The 21,620-nt window shown below is 41.9% G+C and overlaps 1 protein-coding gene across 5 annotated transcripts in view; it reads right to left on the reverse strand.

Moving 5' to 3' along the window:
• Positions 1 to 21,620, reverse strand: part of LOC126108591 (zinc finger protein 493-like) — a 184,743-nt gene that overhangs the window by 120,812 nt on the left and 42,311 nt on the right. The window contains exon 5 of one of the 5 annotated variants that reach the window (XM_049913888.1): positions 21,124 to 21,177. The exons of the other annotated variants lie outside the window; for them this stretch is intronic. Coding sequence (XP_049769845.1) covers positions 21,139 to 21,177 — 39 coding nt within the window. The 3' untranslated portion in view covers positions 21,124 to 21,138. Of the gene's footprint in view, positions 1 to 21,123; positions 21,178 to 21,620 lie in introns of those variants that run through there. 5 annotated transcript variants of the gene reach the window in all.

A 21,620-nucleotide genomic window follows, 5' to 3' on the forward strand; every position in this document is an offset into this window, starting at 1 on the left:
GAAGGTATTAAAACCATAGAGCATGTGGTCTGGGCTGGCTGATCACAATAACAAAAGAGGATGTGCCAGCCACTCTGCAACACATTAAAATGTCCACCCCAAAAAATACAAGGCGAGATGAACCCATGTAGGGAAAAGATGACCACAAAGACAAACAAATGCAAAGAAAGTGTGACAGAGTTACAATGGAGGGAGGGTGATTACCTCAGAGGAAGGCTAAGTGACCATCCTTAGATGGTACAATAAACCCGCCATCCCCTCATGAATAAAACGTGAAACGTAATCTGCTGTTGAAGCACTGATGCCCAACAACGAGGGTAGTGTGCTGTGAAGGTTAAAAGTCCGCCACAGAGTGGCGAATGACAGTCATATGTCAGCCACAGTGACACCGAGGTGGGACCTTTCGACTGGAGGTAGCCATGTGCAAGAGGCTCGCATGGAGGACTTCCACACATTCATAGTCTTATTAAGTGCACACAGTTTCTTCTGCATACTGAGATTATGCCATTCCGTCTCCCAAACCAGAAAAATCTTGTGGTGTAATAATGATCACTGGTCAGTTACAGGGATGTTGATCTCCAGACGGGGTTTCCAGCCTGTCAGAAAGTTCATTTCCTGGGATTCCGACATGGCCTGGGGTCCACACAAACAACATGAAACGACTGGACCATTCCAGGGCATACATGGACTCCTGGATGGACGCTAGAAAAGGACAGTTGGGGGTAGCACTAGTCAATAGCTTGTAGGCAGCTCAATGATTCAGTACATAGAAGAAATGACTCACCAGGGCATGAGTGGATGCACTCAAGATCACGAGAAATGGCTGCCAGCTCTGCAGTCAAAACACTGCAGCTGTCTGGCAAGGAGTGCTGTTCAATATGTTCCCCACGAACATACACGAAGCCAACGTGACCATCATCCACTGAGCTGTCAGTGTAAACCACTTCATGGTCACAGTACATGTCAAGAAGCGAGAGGAAGTGACAGCAGAGAGCTGCAGGGTTAACTGGGTCCTTAGGGCCCTGTGAAATGTAGAGGCGAAGCTTCAGCCTCAGTGAACACCATGGACTTTGGCATCTGCAAAAGGCTGTTCTGATGGCAGACTCGAGAGAAACTATCAATGGTAGAGTGACCCTGGCGGAAACTGCCCTGGCATGCAGCCTGTAGTCCATGCGACTTCAGGACTCAACACAACGGCTGACTTACCGTATGTCCTAACAGCTTACAAAGAATGTTGTGAAGGCCGATAGCTATCCCCATCAAGTGAGTTTGTACCGGGTTTGAGCACTCAGATAATGGTGTTCTCACGCTATTCCGATGGAAAGACGCCATCGCACCAGAGATTGTTGGAGATAATGAGATGTTGCTTGTAGCAGAACAAGAGATGTTTCATAATCTGACTGTGGATCCAATCTGGCCCAGGAGCTGTGTCAGGGCAATGTGCAAGGACACTGAGGACTCCCACTCTGTAAATCGAGCATTATAGGGTTCAATGTAACATTCAGTGAACTGGAGGGCTTTTCTTTCCATCCACCATTTGAGGGTGCGAAGTGCTGGGGGTCAATTCTCTGACATGGAGGCTCAACCAGAGTGCTCTGTAAAGTGCTCAACAATAGTGTTTGTGTCTGTAGATATCATGCCATTGATGTTAACGCCAGTAACACCTGTTGGGGTCTCGTACCCACAAACACATCTGATCCTCGTCCTGATTTGGGAAGGGGATGTATAGGCACCCAATGGTCGAGACGTCAATCTCCTAACACGCCTATTTCCGTCTTTTTATAAGCTGGCGAATACAGGTACAAGCCGTTTACGGGCTATTAGCTGCTCTAGGGAAGGGTGCCGCTTACGTCGTTGTAGAGCTCGCCGATGTTCTTTAATGGCCTCAGCAATTTCCAGCGACCACCAAGGTACTGACTTTTGCCGGGGCCACTCTAAAGAACAAGGGATCGTGTTTTCTACCACAGAAACGATCGTTCTAATGACCTGCTCAACTACCACATCCATGGTACCATGTGGACGAGTTTCAATGGTGACAGCAGAGGTGAAAGCTTCCCAATCTACCTTGTTTAAAGACCATCTTGGTAGACGTCCTGGCGAATGGCGGTAGGGAGTGGCAGGAAGATGGGAAGGTGGTCACTACCACACAAGTCATCGTGGGCTCCCCAGTGGACACATGGGAGAAGTCCTGGGATAAATCAGTGGCCAAGTAAATGTCATGAGCCACACTGAAATGTGAGGGGGGGGGCAGTATTTAAGAGGTAGAGATCGAGTTGAGACACTAAAGTTTCGACATATCTACCTCAGCCAGTAAGCACAGTGCCAAGGGGTTAAGGACATCAATATCTTCCAAAAGTAGGAAAGGTTCAGAGAGTTGATGAATCAGTGCAGCCAGTGCATTCAGTGGTACTGCATGCACCATCTGGAGGAAGATATATATTGCAGACAGTTATTTCCTGCGTCACCCTTATCCTAACAGTGGTTTGAAGGGGCACAGGTTAAACTGCATACTGAGTTCAGGTCCCAGACGCAAACTCCACCTGACACTCTATAATAGTCACTATGGTTCTTGTAATATCCCCTATAGCGATGAAGGGCAGGGGTCCGCATTGCTGGGAACTAGGTCCCCTGGAGGACAATGCAAAAAGCAGGTGTAAAGCTAAGCAATTGCTGTAGCTCAGTCAGGTGGTGGAAAAAACCACAGCTGCTCCACTGGACAATGACATTATCGTGAGACCGGGAAGGCATGAAGCATGCAAGGAGGCATGTTATGCCTCAGGGTAACCTGCTGCCACTGACTGAGTATTTGTATCCCTTCCTATTGTGGATGAGGCATCAGTGAGATCCAGATCCTCAGAACATGCTGAGATCTCCACCTCATCCGCAGGTGCAGAATTGGTAGGTAGTGGTGGTGTTGAGGCCACCGGAGGGTTCTTTTCCTTAGTAGACTTCATTGTGTGTTTGCCCTCTCACTTCTCTGTAGGGGCTTGCTGGGAAGACTTCTCAGAAGTACCTTCACGCACGAATGAAGACAGTGAAGCTCTTTGTCGAGCAGCTTTTGGCTCCCATTGCTACTGGTGAGCGGAGTGTCTGCTGAGGTATTAGTGGAGACCTTGAGAGAGAGGGTCCCAAAAACACCTCTTCCGCACGAGACAAGCCGGATGAGGCTGTTGCTTCTCTGGCTGGGGGGAAGGGATCGATGTCCCCTGCATTTAGGGGGAGTCCTTGCTCCCAAAGTAGGTACTTGTGATGGCAATTGTAATACAGCTGCAGAATATGCGGATGTCAACCAAATGGGGTGTAATCATTCCAATTTACGTTTAGCCTCTTGGTAAGTCAACTGATCCTGGGTCTTGTACTCTATGATTTTCTGCTTCTTTTGGAGTACTGTGCAGTCTGACGAGCTGGGAGAGTGCTGTACTCCACAGTTGATACAAGGTGGAGGAGGCTCATGGGAAGTACCTGGCTGCAGTGGACACCCGCAATCTCGACATGTGGTGTTGGAAGTGCTCCAGGAAAACATGTGCCCAAATTTCCAGCACTTAGAGCACCACATAGGAGGAGGGATGTATGGTTTCACGTCACAGCAGTAAACTGTCACCTTGACCTTCTCAGGCAATGAATCACCCTCAAAGGCCAAGATGAAGGCACCGGCAGCACCCCTGTTGTTTTTGGGTCCCCTGTAAATGCGCCAGATGAAATGAACACCCCGCATTCTAGATTGGCGTGGAGCTTTTGTCAGACTGCAAGAGGAGGTCGTGATGAAAAATAATTCCCTGGACCATGTTGAGGGTTTTATGGGGAGTGACGGAAACAGGAATATCACCCAGCTGGTCACAAGTGAGTAACGCCCAGGATTCTGCTACAGACTAAATACCAAGGTGAACATGGCTCTTTTCTTTCTGTAGCCCTATGACAATCCCATGGTATAGCAAGGGAGGGAAATGATTTAGGATCATATCTGTCAGCATTGTACTCAATCTTGCCCTTCGTAAGAGACTGCTGGTGCCATACAGTCACCAGCAAGACGTGACTTACTCTGCTTCATTGCGGGTCATCTGCCATAATGCTACCCACTCCGATCAGGGGATCTCCCCATGGGCGCCACACAGCCACATCATAGGCCACCTGGCACGATTGCCATTGCTGGGAGTCCTGGTGCCCCAGGAAGACTGGTATCTACTCCATGGCATATGTGGGGAGTTTACAGCTCAGGCATCAGCAGTGCAATCCCTGTGTTGTCAGGGGACTACCACCAAACGGGTACATGACGGCTCTACCACAACAGACTGGCTACCATGCTGGATATTGGGCACAGAGAAATCCAATACTGTCATGGGGGCGAAAGAGTACAGGAGACAATGGAAGAAGATGACATACCCTGGAAAGTGTCCTTGCTCAAATAGTTTGAATTGCAGGTGGAGATGCAAAGCCATGACATGAGGCTCAGGAGAGCGAATCTAAGGGCACTATGGTAACTCATGCACCACGTAAGGCATCCTTCCTGATATGGCCTGCACTTCTGTAGAATTTGGAAAGAGGCAGGTCACACCATAAAATGGGGCCTGAACTTATAGGGCCGAAAAGTGAGAGACTCCTTTTAGTCACCTCTTACAACAGGCCGGGATACCTCAAGCCTATTCTAACCCCTCGACCAGAAGGGGGAATCAAAGTTGACACTCGCCATGTTGTGAAGATGCTAAGTCACAGATAGGCACAACAAAAAGAGTGTCACAAATAAAACTTTTGACCCGTAAGTCTTCCAACAAAATTAGGTCACACACACACACACACACACACACACACACACACACACACACACACACACACGACTGCAGTCAGGCAACTCTAGCCACACTGTGAGCAGCAGCATCACTGCATGATGGGAGTGGTGACTGGGCAGGGGTAACGAGAAGACTGGGGTGGGAAGGCATAGTAGGGTAGGGGTGACGTACAGTGCAGTGCTGCTGGGGAGCATGTAAGGATGAGGTGGAAAGAGGGTATTGCAGCTATGTGCTATCAGGCTGTTAAACGGTGGGCAGGTGAGAGGTGGGGAGGTGGCTACTAAAAAATGAGAGAAGTAAAATGACTGGGTGCGATGGTGGAATGAGGGCTGTATGGTGCTAGAATGCAACAGGAAGCTGGATGGGTGAGGGCAACGACTAATGAAGATTGAGGCCACGAGTGTTACACGAATGTAGGGAAAGTTCCCACCTGCACAATTCAGGAAAGCTGGTGTTAGTGGGAAGGGTCCACATGGCACAGAATGTAAAGCAGTCATTGAAATATTGAAATGAAGAATGTCATGTTTGGCAGCATGCTCAGCAACCAAGTGGTCCACTTTTTTTGGTGGCCAACCATGTGGATAGATGGCTAGTTGGTTGTCATGCCCACATAGAATGCAGCACAGTGGTTGCAGCTTAGCTTGTAGATCACATGACGGGTTTCACAGGTAGCCCTGTCTTTGATGGCATAGGTGATGTTTCTAATGGTGGTGGGATGTATGGGACAGGTCTTGCATCTAGGTCTATTACAGGGGTGTGAGCCATGAGGTAAGGGGTTGGGAGCAGGGGTTGTGTAGGAATGGACGAGTAGATTGTGTAGGTTTGGTGGACGGTGGGAATACCACTGTGCGAGGTGTGTGAAGATTAGTGGGCAGAACCTTTCTCACTTCAGGGCACAATGAGACGTAATCAAAACCCTAGTGGAGAATGTAATTCAGTTGCTCCAGTTCTGGGTGGTACTGAGTTACAAGGGGAATGCTCCTCTTAGGCCAGAGAATGTGTTACTGGAAAGATAAGGCATGAGAGATCTGTTATTGTACAAGATTGGGAGGATAATTATGATCAGTGAAGACTTCAGTGAGAACCTCAGTATATTTTACAGACTGTAAGATGCTATGGGCTATAAGGCACACTTCCATTTTAACCACTTTTTAAAAAGTAACATTTTTACAATTTTTAATATGAGATTGCAAAGCCAGGCTAAAAAAAAATTCTTTGTGTTTAAAACCGAACTGACCTAAAGGCCCCTGAATATCCAAATTTAGCTTCTCCGTCATGACCACTATTTTCTTCATGTAAGAGATGGTCTTCACTGCCCACCAGAGCATTACTTATGCTGTACTTCTTGAAGTATTTGACCATAATGTCTTCTCTTACTCTACAGCACCACTTTTTTCCATTGATACACTTGTTTGATTGTAGGTCCTTTCAATTATCTCTCTGGTGTGAGTCCTTGTGGGGTTTTGTCTGTAGCATGTCAATTGAATTTGGGCAGAAAATACGCCAGAGCAGAAGTGAGTTGCAACAGAGCCAGCTGCAGGTGGGTGGGAGTATTACATGCTGCACAGAAAAACATGACCAACTGGCGTTGCGAAGCTGAGTCAGTTGGGTGTGTTATAGCATCAGCCAATGCTGCTGTGCTTTAGTGGAATGTCAGGAGACTTTCCTCACTTGCCACCAGTTGTGCCTGAAGCCCTCAACGAACATAGTCTGGAATGTGTAAGCATTCAGCCATTCGTGTACTAAATGATTCTTTTCTCAATATCAGAGCCAACAACACCCACAAGCCTGTGACACCCAGAGTGATATCCTAGAATGTAGTATGGGGTCTGCCGTTTCACCATTACACAGCCTGCCGTGATGCACGAGGGAGCTGGTTGCTCACTGGAGGAAGTTCACGGCGATCATCAGCTGCACCACTGCAGTTTCATCACTGTCACAGCCAGAGAGACTGCTGACAGCCGCACTGAGTGACCCCATATTCAGCCTTTCACTGTCAGCAATGCCAGATGTCTACTATTTCACATAAGAGGCAATTGGAAGCCTCTAAAAAGCTGTTCCTGAGGGTTAGAAAAAGAAAGTAATTAAACATATCTACAGTTGCCCTGACATCTCATTTCACTCTCCACGTGTGACAATCCAAGGGCCATGCAACACTGATGTCAGAACATTGCCTTCTTCTTAGAGCAATGTTTTAAGCTACACCCTATGTTACAGTGAATCACAAAGAAAAAGAAAATTCTTATATTTTAGTCATGGAAGAAACATCTGACAGTAATGAATTTTATGAAGTACATTTTATTGCAAATAGAGAACCAGTGGATTTTTCTACCCTTACAGGTAATGGAAGGCATGATTAGTTAGTGACTGTTAGATGTGCACAGTGTAACGTCGAGGGTCACTAAGTGCAATGTATGAAATCACCTCTAGGAAAATGTTACACATGTAATCATTTGGGCCATATGTGTATGCAGTGCTGGGAGTCAATATGGCTCATAATTACATGTAAGAAGTAAGTTAATGTATGTTGTCTTCTTGTCTTGTGAATGTTAGTTCTTGAAAAGAGTGTTGTGACGGACAAAGCTTCAATAGAACCAGTGACACAAGGTGTGCCACAGCCAGAAGCAGTATGCATATTGTTAGGAAATGTAGCACAAATACCAGCAGATTATAAAGAACTTCGTGGGTTGACAAGATCACTATCGTTAAACAGAGTGTAAATTTGTCAGACAAAAGTTTAATTGCTCCTTGTCCTGGTAAAACAACTGACAATGAGCAGGTCTTCACCTGCGATATCTGGCTCAGATGCAAGGTTGGTCTAATGAAGTACTATTGACTGTTACAAAACTCAGGCTCACGGGGGAAGTAAAAACGTATTTAGGGTATACAGAAGCTCTGAAGGGAGCCACAACATTCGAAGAATTTAAAGAAGGGTTAATTCAAAGATTTAGGGATCAAAATAGTGCCAGACACTACAGGGAAAAATTATCAGTAATGACTAAGAAAAATACACAAACTATGGAATAATTTGCAGATAGGATAAGGAAAATTAATGGACATACCTGTGCATTGGGGCAGGATGCCGAAGTCAATGACATTATTTCGCAAGAAGCAGAGCAGGGGGTCTTCAATGCTTTTTTTAAGAGGGCTGCATACAGAAATGTCATAATGTGTGTGGACACGGTGTCTGACAGATTTGCGCACAGCAGTATGGTAACTACAGTGTGTGAGAAGATCAATTTGCTGACTGGAATGCAGAACAAATGGACAGTGTTTGCAGCCAATATACAACATTTCAAGTTTGGACAAACAGGCCATGTAAGGATGAAGTGTCACCAACCTCAGGGTGACGTGAGTAAAGTATTAAACACTAGGTGGGACCCCTAGTCCATCTATGGTGATTCCCAGTAAGACTAGATGCTACACTCCTGGAAATTGAAATAAGAACACCGTGAATTCATTGTCCCAGGACGGGGAAACTTTATTGACACATTCCTGGGGTCAGATACATCACATGATCACACTGACAGAACCACAGGCACATAGACACAGGCAACAGAGCATGCACAATGTCGGCACTAGTACAGTGTATATCCACCTTTCGCAGCAATGCAGGCTGCTATTCTCCCATGGAGACGATCATAGAGATGCTGGATGTAGTCCTGTGGAACGGCTTGCAATGCCATTTCCACCTGGCGCCTCAGCTGGACCAGCGTTCGTGCTGGACGTGCAGACCGCGTGAGACGACACTTCATCCAGTCCCAAACATGCTCAATGGGGGACAGATCCGGAGATCTTGCTGGCCAGGGTAGTTGACTTACACCTTCTAGAGCACGTTGGGTGGCACGGGATACATGCGGACGTGCATTGTCCTGTTGGAACAGCAAGTTCCCTTGCCGGTCTAGGAATGGTAGAACGATGGGTTCGATGACGGTTTGGATGTACCGTGCACTATTCAGTGTCCCCTCGACGATCACCAGTGGTGTACGGCCAGTGTAGGAGATCGCTCCCCACACCATGATGCCGGATGTTGGCCCTGTGTGCCTCGGTCGCATGCAGTCCTGATTGTGGCGCTCACCTGCACGGCGCCAAACACGCATACGCATACGTCCCTCCATTCTCGCCTGTCGCGACACCACTGGAGGCGGGCTGCACGATGTTGGGGCGTGAGCGGAAGACGGCCTAACGGTGTGCGGGACCGTAGCCCAGCTTCATGGAGATGGTTGCGAATGGTCCTCGCCGATACCCCAGGAGCAACAGTGTCCCTAATTTGCTGGGAAGTGGCGGTGCGGTCCCCTACGGCACTGCGTAGGATCCTACGGTCTTGGCGTGCATCCGTGCGTCGCTGCGGTCCGATCCCAGGTCGACAGGCACGTGCACCTTCCGCCGACCACTGGTGACAACATCGATGTACTGTGGAGACCTCACGCCCCACGTGTTGAGCAATTCGGCGGTATGTCCACCCGGCCTCCCGCATGCCCACTATACGCCCTCGCTCAAAGTCCATCAACTGCACATACGGTTCACGTCCACGCTGTCGCGGCATGCTACCACTGTTAAAGACTGCGATGGAGCTCCGTACGCCATGGCAAACTGGCTGACACTGACGGCGGCGATGCACAAATTCTGCGCAGCTAGCGCCATTTGACGGCCAACACCGCGGTTCCTGGTGTGTCCGCTGTGCCGTGCGTGTGATCATTGCTTGTACAGCCCTCTCGCAGTGTCCGGAGCAAGTATGGTGGGTCTGACACACCGGTGTCAATGTGTTCTTTTTTCCATTTCCAGGAGTGTACATAACTGTATGGAGAAATGGATGTGATGAAAACTGCGTGCAGTAAGAAGAATAGTAGGAAAAAATGGATTCCATGATATTACTGGACACAGGGGACATGTTTCAGTTGCCAGTACAGATCTGGTGAAATGTAAGCAATTGGACCCACCACAGTACACACTGCATTGAGTGGGAATAAAGACATCACACCATTAGGATAGTGGACATAAGCATTCACCCGGATACTGCTCAAGATAAACTACAATTAGAGATTGTGCCACTTGCAAATGAGGGCTACGACATGATTCTTGAATTAGATTTCTTTTATCAGCATTGTGCCATAATCAACTTCAAACTACATAGGGTGGAACGTGGCAGAAAGATGCTTCAGTTAGGTTAAGTTATGGTACAGAGGTGGCAAGGAGAGTGTGTTGCAAAAGATGAACCAATTAAACCTTGAACAACCATTAAGACTTGATTTTCATGATTATGTATCTAAGGGTACTCTGAAATTACTTTGGGTCAGTGCTGAGTCTAGTTTGCCAGTAGGAATTTTGTGTGTGAAGGAACCATTAGAAGAGAATGAAGTATTACATCAGGTGGGTTATTTATTTAACAGACGTATCATGCACGTACCTGTTTCTATGTAACATTTCAGCATGGAGGGCATATGATTAACAAACCAGTTGTTAATTGCTAACATGAATATCTTGGAGGAAGAAGAATGGGGCATTTAGGGGTCAGCCACGGAGAATTGACAGACATCACTGAAACTGTATGGGAATCAAAAGTATAGCACCTAGAGGGAAACAATAGGGAACAGATGAAAAAACTACTTTTGGAATTCAATGATTTATTTTTTTCCAAAAGGACCATTATCAGGTACGCATATTGCACAACACTGCATACCAATAGGAAATGAATCATCAGTCTAACACAAACCATATAGAATAGCTAGAAACTTTCACCCAATTTTGGAGTTCTAAACTGATGAACAGCTGAATGATGGAATAACTGAAGGATGTGATAGTCAATGGTGGGCAGGAATAGTTGTGCCAGAAATATAGGTTTTGGTTTGATTACAGACACCTAAATGCGAAAACCAGAATGGATGCCTACCCTTTCCCACACATCACAGAAACTATGGATCATTCAGAGCAATGCTAATATTTTACAACAATGGATTTGAAGAGTGATTATCACCAGATAGAGCATGCACCACAGGACTGAAACAAAACCGCATTTCTGGCACCCTGGGGACACTACCAAATCAGAAGGATGCCATCCTCATTAAAGAAAAGGATCTGTAACATTTCAGAGATTGTTGGACGCAATACTCAAAAGTTTGAAACCATAGCAATGCTCTGTGTATCTTGATGACATAATCGTCTATGGAAGTGATATCAAACAGCATATGAAGTGATTAAGGGAAGTATTCCTACGGTTAAAAGAAGTGAAGTTGACACTGAGTACAGAAAAGTGTGATTTTGCAACGGAATAGATAGCATACCTAGGACATATGACAAGATGGAGTTAAGGCAGACCCAAGATTAATTAGAGCTGTATGTTAATTTCCTGTAACATAATCTGTAAAAGAGTAGCAATCATTCTGGACTTGTGAATTATTACCACCAGTTGATAAAAGGAAATGCAGATATTGCCAGAAGGTTACACAATTGTTAAAAGAAGGGTACTAAATTTGTGTGGTCACAACAGTACCAACATGCTTTTGAGGAGTTAAAACAAGCTTTAACATCCAGCCCAAAACTGGTATTTTCAGATTTTAATAGAGAATCTATTTTGTTATGTGACACATAAAACCATGCACCAGGCTGTCTTATTAGAAGAGGTGGAATGAATAGAACATCTAGTAGCTTATGCTCAAGGCAACTGAATTCTGCAGAATGAAATTATTCCACAAGGGAGAATGGGATGTTAATCTTATTTATGAACTCACATATTTCAAATTTTATCTGTATGGTAAAACATTTAGAGTAACAACAGATCACATGGCATTAAAATGGTTGTTGGGGTTAAAGAAACCTTACCAATAGGTTGACATCATGGGCAGCAAGCCTAAGCGAATTTGATTTTGAACTTACACATAAAACTGAGAAGAAGCATGGACATGTAGACAGCTGAAGTACAAAAGCAGCAGTATTACATACTAGTAGGAATATCAGGGAACTACAAACCCAAGTACAAGTCTTAGAGAGGGAAGTAGTTGTTAAAATGGTTGCAGTCCATAGAAGATAGTGTTTCAGCTAGGGGTAAATTTGTCACAACAAGACCAGTATTTAAAGGGTCTAAGGAAAGTATAGAAGGAACTATCACCAAAGCTGACGTTGGTTTCAGAACCTGAGCACAAAGACTTGTCCTTTAATTTGGAGTAGAAACAGCAACAGTCGGAACTGATCGAAGTTTCCATATCCACTTCTGTAACAGTAGCATGGAAACAAGCACATCATGAGTGCTACATAATTCATGCATAACTCTTCAAGTGGGGAATATTGAAGAAACTTGTAAGAGTAAAAACTCAGTGACTGTTATTAACTGCAAAAGACAAAGGAAGTTATGTGGAAATGGAGAAAGCAAAGTTACAAAAATGTCACTGAGAGGAAATCACAGTCAGTCTGAGTATGGTAATAAGAGCGGGGCAGGATTCCTGTGCAGTGAAATTGCTAATGGGACAGGGGAGGAAAGAGAGTGCAATAAAGAAGAGGTCCAGACAGAATTGTACTTTCAGCAAGTAGAGGCACGTGGGTTGGACCCTAGCTTTGACAAGATGGTAGTAGGATCTAGCTGTTTCAAGAAGTGGAGGGGTACATCAGCAATGAGGGTAGGATGAAAGGTGAATGCTTTCTAATTAAACGGAACAGCATGCAACATAATGGGGCCTACTTTCTGCATGTCCACCACGACTGCTGGGATAACTCACTTCAGCATTTCACAGCCACATTTGTACTGGCCAGAAGAGCCCATGGAAGTGCCACCTGCCGTAAACCTAAGCAGCTTAAATATAACTCTAGGGCCAGAACTAATGTCATCTATAAACACATTTCTGAACAAGGAGGGACCAATCTCTGTGGAAACCTTATTGCAGCATGTAAATTAATATTGTGAAAATCAGCACCAGAAAGAGACAACACTGACTATTGTCATACCAACCACTGCAGTGGCACTTGTTCTGCTGGGCCTGATGTTCTTCTGGTACATAAAAGACAAAGAACATGACTGAGTTCGGACAGAGCTATAGTTCACATTCCACTGGGTTGGATAACCTGAGCATAAAAGCAGTAGAATGAAGCACAATGCACTGTGATACAGTATGAAGAATAATCGATTTATTTTCACTTTTAAGTGGAAAGTAGAGAGTTAGAAAAAATTGTGTAGGAAGCACAGTAATGAAATTAGTTCCATGGTGTTTGAGTTAAGGTGCAGGGAAAGGGGCCCTATGGAAATGAGTAAGATTCAGTGAAAGGGTTAAGGCAACTAATTGTTAGAAATAAGGATGGAAATACTGGTCGCCAGTAACTCTGGTGTAATGGGTAGTATAGTTTGGTCAATCCAAGGGAGAGAGTCTTTATAAAAAGGTCAGTGTAATGTATTTACAATAATTGGTAAAAAAAAAAAAACATGCCACAGCAGAAGTGAGTTGAAACAGGGCCAGCTGCCGATGGGCGAGTTATGCATTGGAAAGCAAAACATGGCCAACTGGCTTTGCAAAGCAAATGACTGTGACACACAGAGTGACATCCTGGAATGCAGCATGGGGTCCACCTTTTGAACACAAGACAAACCAGCCTGCCCTGGGTCACAAGCAAGCTGCCTGCTCACTCTAGACATTGCCTTCTGTGAAGATGTGTCAGAGTTAGACATACAGCAGGTCTCCGACAACAAAGGCCACTCTGCCAAAGCAATCTGCACACAGTTTACCTTGATCCAACATGTCCAGCAAGTGCTCCAAGCTCATATGCCCGTTGCCGTGCAGTACTAAGGCAGTCTGTTGTGACCTTACAGCCAAATAACAGTCCTCTCTGCTGAAGTCACACGTGGTCAACCCAGCCGTGGGCTTTGGGATACATTTCAGTCTCTATGAACTGTCACCACATCCAAGAAACAACAGAACAATTCACACTAAGCCATCAGGCCACATCAATTTTTGACTGTCCTGCTTCTTTCTATGGCCCTCCACTGGCGAGTCTGGTAGGCATTTTCTCTGTGTCAAACTGCACTATCTGTAGCTGTGTACACAGCAATTGTGGATGTGGGGCTACCCAACAAACACTACCTCATTTCATACGTGCCCTGAAATCACTGGCATAGTTGTCAGTTGACCAGAATGCTATCTTCAATGCAGACCATGATTGTACAGATATCTCGTTGAATGTTTGTAGGATTGTATCGTGAATTAAACACAGGACAGGGAAGTAGTTGTTTGTTGCTTTAACTGCATATGTGAATGTTGCTTTGGTCATTTTACATTCAGTCCTAAATTCGCACATGTAGTCTTTTTAATTTTTTAGTTCTTCCTTACTAGCAAGCCAATCAAGAATGGCTATTTTTGGTGGAGGAGGACAAAATGCCACTCAGCTGCTCTGTCTCCATGTTGTTCTGCATATGTTATTACCTTCAATTTATAGCCCACATCATATGAAACCTTTTTTTCCATTAGGAAACCACTAAAGAAAATACTATTCTGTTACCGATAACACGAATCACTTTCAGTTCAAGTTCACTGGCACTGTAGACTGCAGTGACACATCTTAGGCTATACAGTGTTATGGGTTTGTGATGGCAGGGCAGGAGGGGGAGGGGGGCAGTGTTAGCAAGCTTGTGAAGCTGCAGCAAGCTTGTGAAGCTCCAAAACTCATGTTCGTGACATCAGTGCACTGCTGCTGCCAGTTGAATCCAATGTTGCCAGATAGAGATAGGTTTCCCGCAGCATTGAATATATGGCCTTTCTTAAGGTTGGAAGGAATTTTAAATTAAATGCTGGACATTATACATTAATTTTGAGTATAAGACACACCTGAATGTTGTAGGAAATTTTTTGAAGAAAAAAGTGTGCCATACTCCATGAAGTATGGAATGCTTTTGTTCTCTCTAAAATATAAGGTCAAATTGATGATGTTTCCTTGTGAGTGACACTCTTTGGGTCTCAGTGACCTGCCCTTCTTTCCTAACCTTCCTGTATCTATTACTAACTCTTTCCAGATGAAGGAACTAATAATTCCAAAAGCTAGGGAAGTTCCTTGTACCTGTGTGTGTATGTATTGTCGGTACTAGCGATTTCACCTCCTGAAGTTAAGTGGAGGTCAGCCATTTTGCCTGACAAATTAGTAGTTTTGAACCATTCCAAAATGTAAGCATAAGACTAAGATATAATTTTCTCAACATTATCTTTGTTTTTGCATCTGTAGTATCTATTTTCCTGTCTGAGGAGGAAAAATGTAAATGATTTCCCACATCTATTTTTTGAAAGCTACAAATAGAGGTTACAATGATAGGAAGAATCTTTGTCTCCAAAATATATACCTAACATGCTGATCAATATGACACTTCCTGTGTGCTGATTTGAACTGTGTAGACTATGTTACAAAGTACATTTTGTTTGGCTACAGTGTTATAGGTATTTTAAGTTTGAATTCATAATGTTTGCTGCCAGATATGCAACTAAAAACACTGATTAAGTTTTGATATCTGAAGAAGAATTTAATGTCAAGGATTCTTACTACACAGAAGGTAGGTCAAGTTAGTTAACATAAACCTAAACAATTTTTTTTTTAAATGGTTTTGTAAAGCTAAGGTTTTATAGGGGGATTATTTTGTGGATGAAACAATAAAAGTTTCATTTGCTGAATAATTTCCATAGTAATGCATCTGTATATGAATGCTGGTGCATTGCTACACATTTGTACTAGCTTTCTGCTAAAGATAATGAATAGTAAATGAGAGAGAGAGAGAGAGAGAGAGAGAGAGAGAGAGAGAGAGAGAGAGAAATGTGGCAAAACTATAAGCAAATCAATTACAGTTGGTTCAATGTAGAGAAAATGACAAGAAAATATCACAAGTCTTCAGAAGAAAGGAAAGAGAGCAACTTAGCAAATGTCTAGATTTAAAGTAAAGGAAAAGAGGAAGAGAGAGTTGTGAAGAGTATGTACAAAGAAAGTAAATGCACAACCACTGATGTCACTAGAGTGTAATAATCAGAACCCTTATTAGGTTCACACAAATCCCCACAAACTTCAGTAAAAGCTACATCCACACTTGGAAATATGCAGTAACAAACAAATTAATTGTTCCAATGCAACAGCTTCTGTAATGTTTAAGCATACATTAACAACACAAACTGAATAACAAGGTTTCAGAAAAAGAGAAGCAAACAACTGATTTCTTTTTACAACACAGAGGACAATTTGTAAGCACCTGATGGATAGGATACTGAATTATTTAAAGATCTGAAGACTAAGATGCACAGAGTTGTGCAAAAACACTACACAGTATTTTCATCTCGGGGAGCTTATAAGCAATTTCACGCAGACACAGAAATGGGGCAAATAAAAAGTACTTTCATTCATTACATATTTTGTTGGTTTACAATGCACCTCAATGTATGCATGAAAGTATCATGCCAACTATCTGGTGAATGCACTGAAAGTGACACAGAAAAAAAGCATTTTTTCATGAGGTAGGGAGTTACTGGAACATGTAGTCTACTGTTAATTCATGTGTACTACGAACTCATGTATGAAGTGTAAAAACTGTCACTCATAAACTTCACTCCACATTTAATAATGAAGTTGACTGGCAAAGAAGTAAAATGGAAAAAATGGATTAATGTTAACATGCAACAAAAATATGCAGAAGGTAATGGTACCATTGCTGATGCAGTGTCAGAAACTGATAAGCACATTTTATATTTAATATTTCACTGCTTCATTAAAAAAAAACTCACAATCTGCTGAATTGGGGATATGTGCAAAATGGATCTCTCAAATCTGGAATCTACAAACAGACTTTGTAGATAATGTTTCTCTGATTAATGAAGACAAAAGTCAAAGTGCTCATCATCACATGAACAAGTACAGGCTTCATAGGTTTTGCCTGGATGTTGCAGAAACATTTTATTATGCCATAATCACTAATGAGATCTAACACATGAATGTTTCTATTGCTGTGTTCTAATATAGATTACAGCTGATTTAAAGAAGAAGAACTCTTGCTTCAAAAAAGCTGACAATTTGTTGAGATGGCTGTACTCCCCTATTTGAAAACAAGTACATGTTATCCAGCTTATGTTTGAAAGTATTTAAAGTGGAAATGGACTGTTATTCTTTGCAGCATGTCATGATAAAGTTGTGATGGATGCTATTGGTGGTACAATGAAGAGAGGAGTGTGGAACCAGATGAAAGACAGAAAACGCTATGCTGGCTGAGCTACAGATTTTTATAAATGTGCACAAACTCAGATTCAAGCAAAAACCATGTTTTATGGTACTGGAAGACCTGTACAACTGAGTGTGCATATCTTACATTCAGGTCAAACTTTTTGCTCATATTCGAAACTATTATTATTTTTTACCTTAAGCTATCATAATATTCTTGTCAAAACCACCCTGAAGCTTGAAAAAATAAAACATCTTCTCATAACTGAGGATGCAACCAATCAAAGATGTGCTGCGTATTCAGAGGTGTAAAATGATTCTTGCGGGGATCAAATGCTGCGGATGAAGGCAATTGCATCAGATGCTGGCAAGGATGTGCATGTTGATCTGATAAATCCTCGATTGTTTGTCATTGTAGAAATTTTAAATGAGATAGGTATATAAAAATTTCTATGGCATCTCTGAAAATGCAGAAGCTATGGTAATGTCTTTGAAACCCATTACAAAGGATACAATACATTCACAAAATACGAAAGTGACAGCACTTTTTGTTATAACTGAACAAATTTGAACATTAACAAATTAACCAATGATTATTTAAAAAGGAAAAGATATTACTCATGTCTTTAGAATTGGGATCTACAACTGTGTTGCAAGATGAATTTTTTTTTATAACAAAATGTAATACAATGAAAAATTGAAAGACTTGTGTTTAAACTGTACGATTTATGTATAGTTTTAGTTTCTTAGAGTATCCAAAATTACATTATGAATGATGCTATTTGTGTGAGCCATGTACAGAATCTATAATGTCCCAAATGCAATTAGATTTTGACTTTTATCATCAAGATTTCAAGTTTTTGATACAATTATTGCATGCCTAATTTAACACATTCCTTATGTATTTGCATTTTAAAGGAAGGGAACAATTTAAATAATTTATGATTTAAACAAAATTTTGAAAAAAATTCTTTCAGGAGCTATCTTTCATTCCACATAGCTGACTGTGTGAACACATTATCAATCATTTAGAAAACGAAATGTTACTATAACAATTAATGAAACTCACTTTTCATATGGATGATTGCCCAAGAGGAAACTTGGAATCACCCTTTCCTCAGCTGAATTGTACTTTTTGATTCAACTGACCTTTAATGAGTAAGTATACTGTTGTATTCCACTAAAAATAATTTTATCTCTATCCACTGAAACTACGAGGCCTACTGATCATACAACAAATTCAAAATTTCCTATATCAATTGGTGGATATTTAGTGCTTCAGTCATTTCTACAATGAAGTAAATGTATTTATTAACTAATTTACAGGTTCTGCCAATTCTTCATTGCATTTTCTTCATATGAAATTACTTTTAGAAGCGGTGCTCACTTTTAATAATATTTCAATGCACCCTTTAGGGCATTCATTAAAATTATTTCAACCAATACCTCAGAACAAGAGTAATTAGTTTTTATGTTGGATAACTACTGCAACACAGCTGACCCATCACTACTACTCAAATTTTCTGAGAAACAATGGTGCACAGATTACATTAACCTCTCAATAGAGCCACATCACTTTATAACAAGAAATTAAGAATCTTCTGACATTTACTCAGTTGGGGATCAGAATTATTTTGAGAAAATATTAAATTCTTTATAAACTTGGCAACTAAAGACAATATGATTCATCACTGAAAACTTAGCACACATGAACTGAGTTAACTGTGTTGCAACAGATATGTACAATACAAATCTGTGTTAGCAACATCTGTACTCAGACACTGGGCTTAAGAGACCATGTTATTTTGAACATTATACATATTGGTTAGACAGAGATGAAAGGAAACAGTTTACCAGCAAAATGAAAAAAGGTTATGCATATGTACCCATGTGCACCAAGTATTTGGTTGGTATATGGTTCATGGCATTTTTTCATAAGTTTAATAGATAACAGATACAAATAAGGGAGACTTAAATAATGAACGAAATGTTCTCCTTCATTATTTCCAGAAGTCTCACAATGTTGGGATGACTTTCATTCTGCAACTGTAGAAGTCACATGGTTTTAAGGTGAAGAACACTTTGAACAAGGTTCAGAGTGTATTTACATCTTGAAGGAAGTCCCTTGAAGGTTGTTCAATAGAGCAGAAAGGGAGAAAATCTGAGGGTGCAAAATCATTTGAATTATGTGGGTGTGCAATGATTTCGAAACCCAACTTCTGTGCACTGTTTTTTGGGCAGGTGTTATCCTGGAGTAGTGTCTTCCTGGCCGTTGTTCGTGTACTGCATATGTAACACATCTCAGTTGTTGACAGTAAATGTCAGCAGTAATCAGTGGTTACATTTCAAGGACACAATTGATAGTAAACCACACAGGATATACAACATTATCTTTTGCAGATGCCTTTTGTTGCTGCTTTGTTTGGGCTCAACCATTCTTTTCTTTTCCTTAGCAAACAGCCACCATATCTTATCAGCATAATGATACAGGGCAGGAATGATTAGTGTTGTTCACAAGCAACTTTTGACAGGCAAGCAAAGATGCACATATGGCCATCCAATTTTGTGATTTTGGTTTAGTGCATGTGGTACTGGTACACCCTATTTCTGACCCTTCCCCATTGCACGCAAATGTCAGAGGGTCATGAAATGCCCACAGTTCATTGAATTTGCCAGTTCTCAAGTACAATGACATGGATCATTGTGAATGAATGCATTTAAATGACCTTCATCAAGGCCTGAAGATAAGTCACTAATGGCAAAACAATTCTCCTTAGAATTACAAAACCATTTTCTTGCCAAGCACTGTCCAATGGCATTAAACATAAACAGAGCGCAAATGTTTCTGGCTTCCTCCACTGCTACTACAGCTGTACAAAACCCAAACAGATGAATATATCAACAGTGCTCCAATTTCTCCACTTGGCACTCCTCTTTCTAGTGACCACAGTTCCACTGACTATCTCCAAATGACAAAATGACAATATGTAAACTCAAAGAGCAACAGTGAACTACAAATAAAAAAATTACAATTGATAAATAAACCCTCAGCAACTGGAATACCAACATGCAAAATGAAAGTGCTATCAATTTATGCACCAGCTTAATATTTAGGAAAAACTGAAATATCAGGCCATGAATACTTTCTTAATAGTAGCTGAAAAAACTGGGAGGAAAAGTGATCACTGAAATTAGATCCATAAGACTCAGTAAGGAAGTCTATACTTGACCAGACATCAGTTCCATCAGATGAATGATCAAATCAATCACAAGAATCATCAGGTGACAGAAGAAGGAACTCTTCTTCTTATGATCATAACAATCTAATTACTAAAATATAGTGCTGAATTTACAGCATGACTGAAACATGCAGTAGAAGTGGAGAAAACTTATTGGCAACACATTACAAACTTAATCTCTCTTTACTCGGGGAAACTACACTGTTATTGTGTTAAAAGAATTACATTTACAAGATCTGAATCTTAGCTTAGCAATAAAAAACTGGGTCACAGTAATAAATGATACCTTGGGAGGAAACCTATATACAAAATGGGGAAATAATACATACAATGTCCCACAGGGTTCAGCATTTGATTTATCCCAACCTACATAAATGTTGTGCTAAAACCATTGGAGGTGCCTTCAAAATCTGCAATGCTTGCTGATGACAAGTACATTTATAACTGGCAAACACATTCTTACTAGAAACAGCCAGGAGAATAATGGAGCGTGCTTTCAACTGGTTTACAGGCAACAGAACAAAAATTCAACATTTATAATTACAAAAACATACATCATGCAATTCCAAACAAATCCAAATGACTTACAGATGCAAGGAGATATCAATGACAGACACTGGATGAGGTTCCATGAGTTAAGTTCTTGGCCATTCAGATCAATAATAAATTCGGGAGGGACCAGCATGAGAATGAGTTAACCAAAAAATCTCATATCTGTCTGCCTTACAATTAATGAATGTTCTTCCAGAGTGTCAACATGCTGAAATGCTTACTAGCATACTTTCACTCAGTAGTATCCTATCGAATAATCTTATAGGGCATGGCAGTTACTATGTACCATGTGATGTTGACAACTGAACACCTTGCATAAACCTCTTCATTGACCTACGGAATCTTGCACCTACCAGTAATGTCTACTGCTTCCAGTAGCAGGCCGTTTCTGACTGCTTTACATCTTATAAAATGAGTCTTCCAGAGATGACTTGAACTGGTAGCTGCAACATTAATAAGGGTAATGTGCTGTGCAATATGGGACAGGAAGTTTCTTGGTAGTGATCATGGTTTATTATTCAATTTATGTAATGTGATGAACAGTTTAGTGAGATTAGTACTGAACTGAATCTGAAAAGAAAGGAATTCTGTAACAAATTGAAGAACGTTGAAAATATTAGAGAACACATAGATGGACCAAAAACAGAAGAGATGGAAAACTATCAGAACTATAATTTTTCATATGGATGGTGTACCACTGCATTGGAACCTGCACAAAAGAGCACATCTTAACAATTAGCTGCCTGAGGGATTGATCAGCTAAAGGGGCTGCAGACCCGGCCTTGAAATTTGCTTCATCTCACAGTATGGTACCTTTTTATTGGTGGGAGTTTGTGAAAGGCTCCACCTATGTACCTCCTTTTCCAACAACTTTGGATGAACTATG

This window comes from Schistocerca cancellata, chromosome 11 (assembly GCF_023864275.1).
Source record: "Schistocerca cancellata isolate TAMUIC-IGC-003103 chromosome 11, iqSchCanc2.1, whole genome shotgun sequence".
Lineage (NCBI taxonomy): Eukaryota > Metazoa > Arthropoda > Insecta > Orthoptera > Acrididae > Schistocerca > Schistocerca cancellata.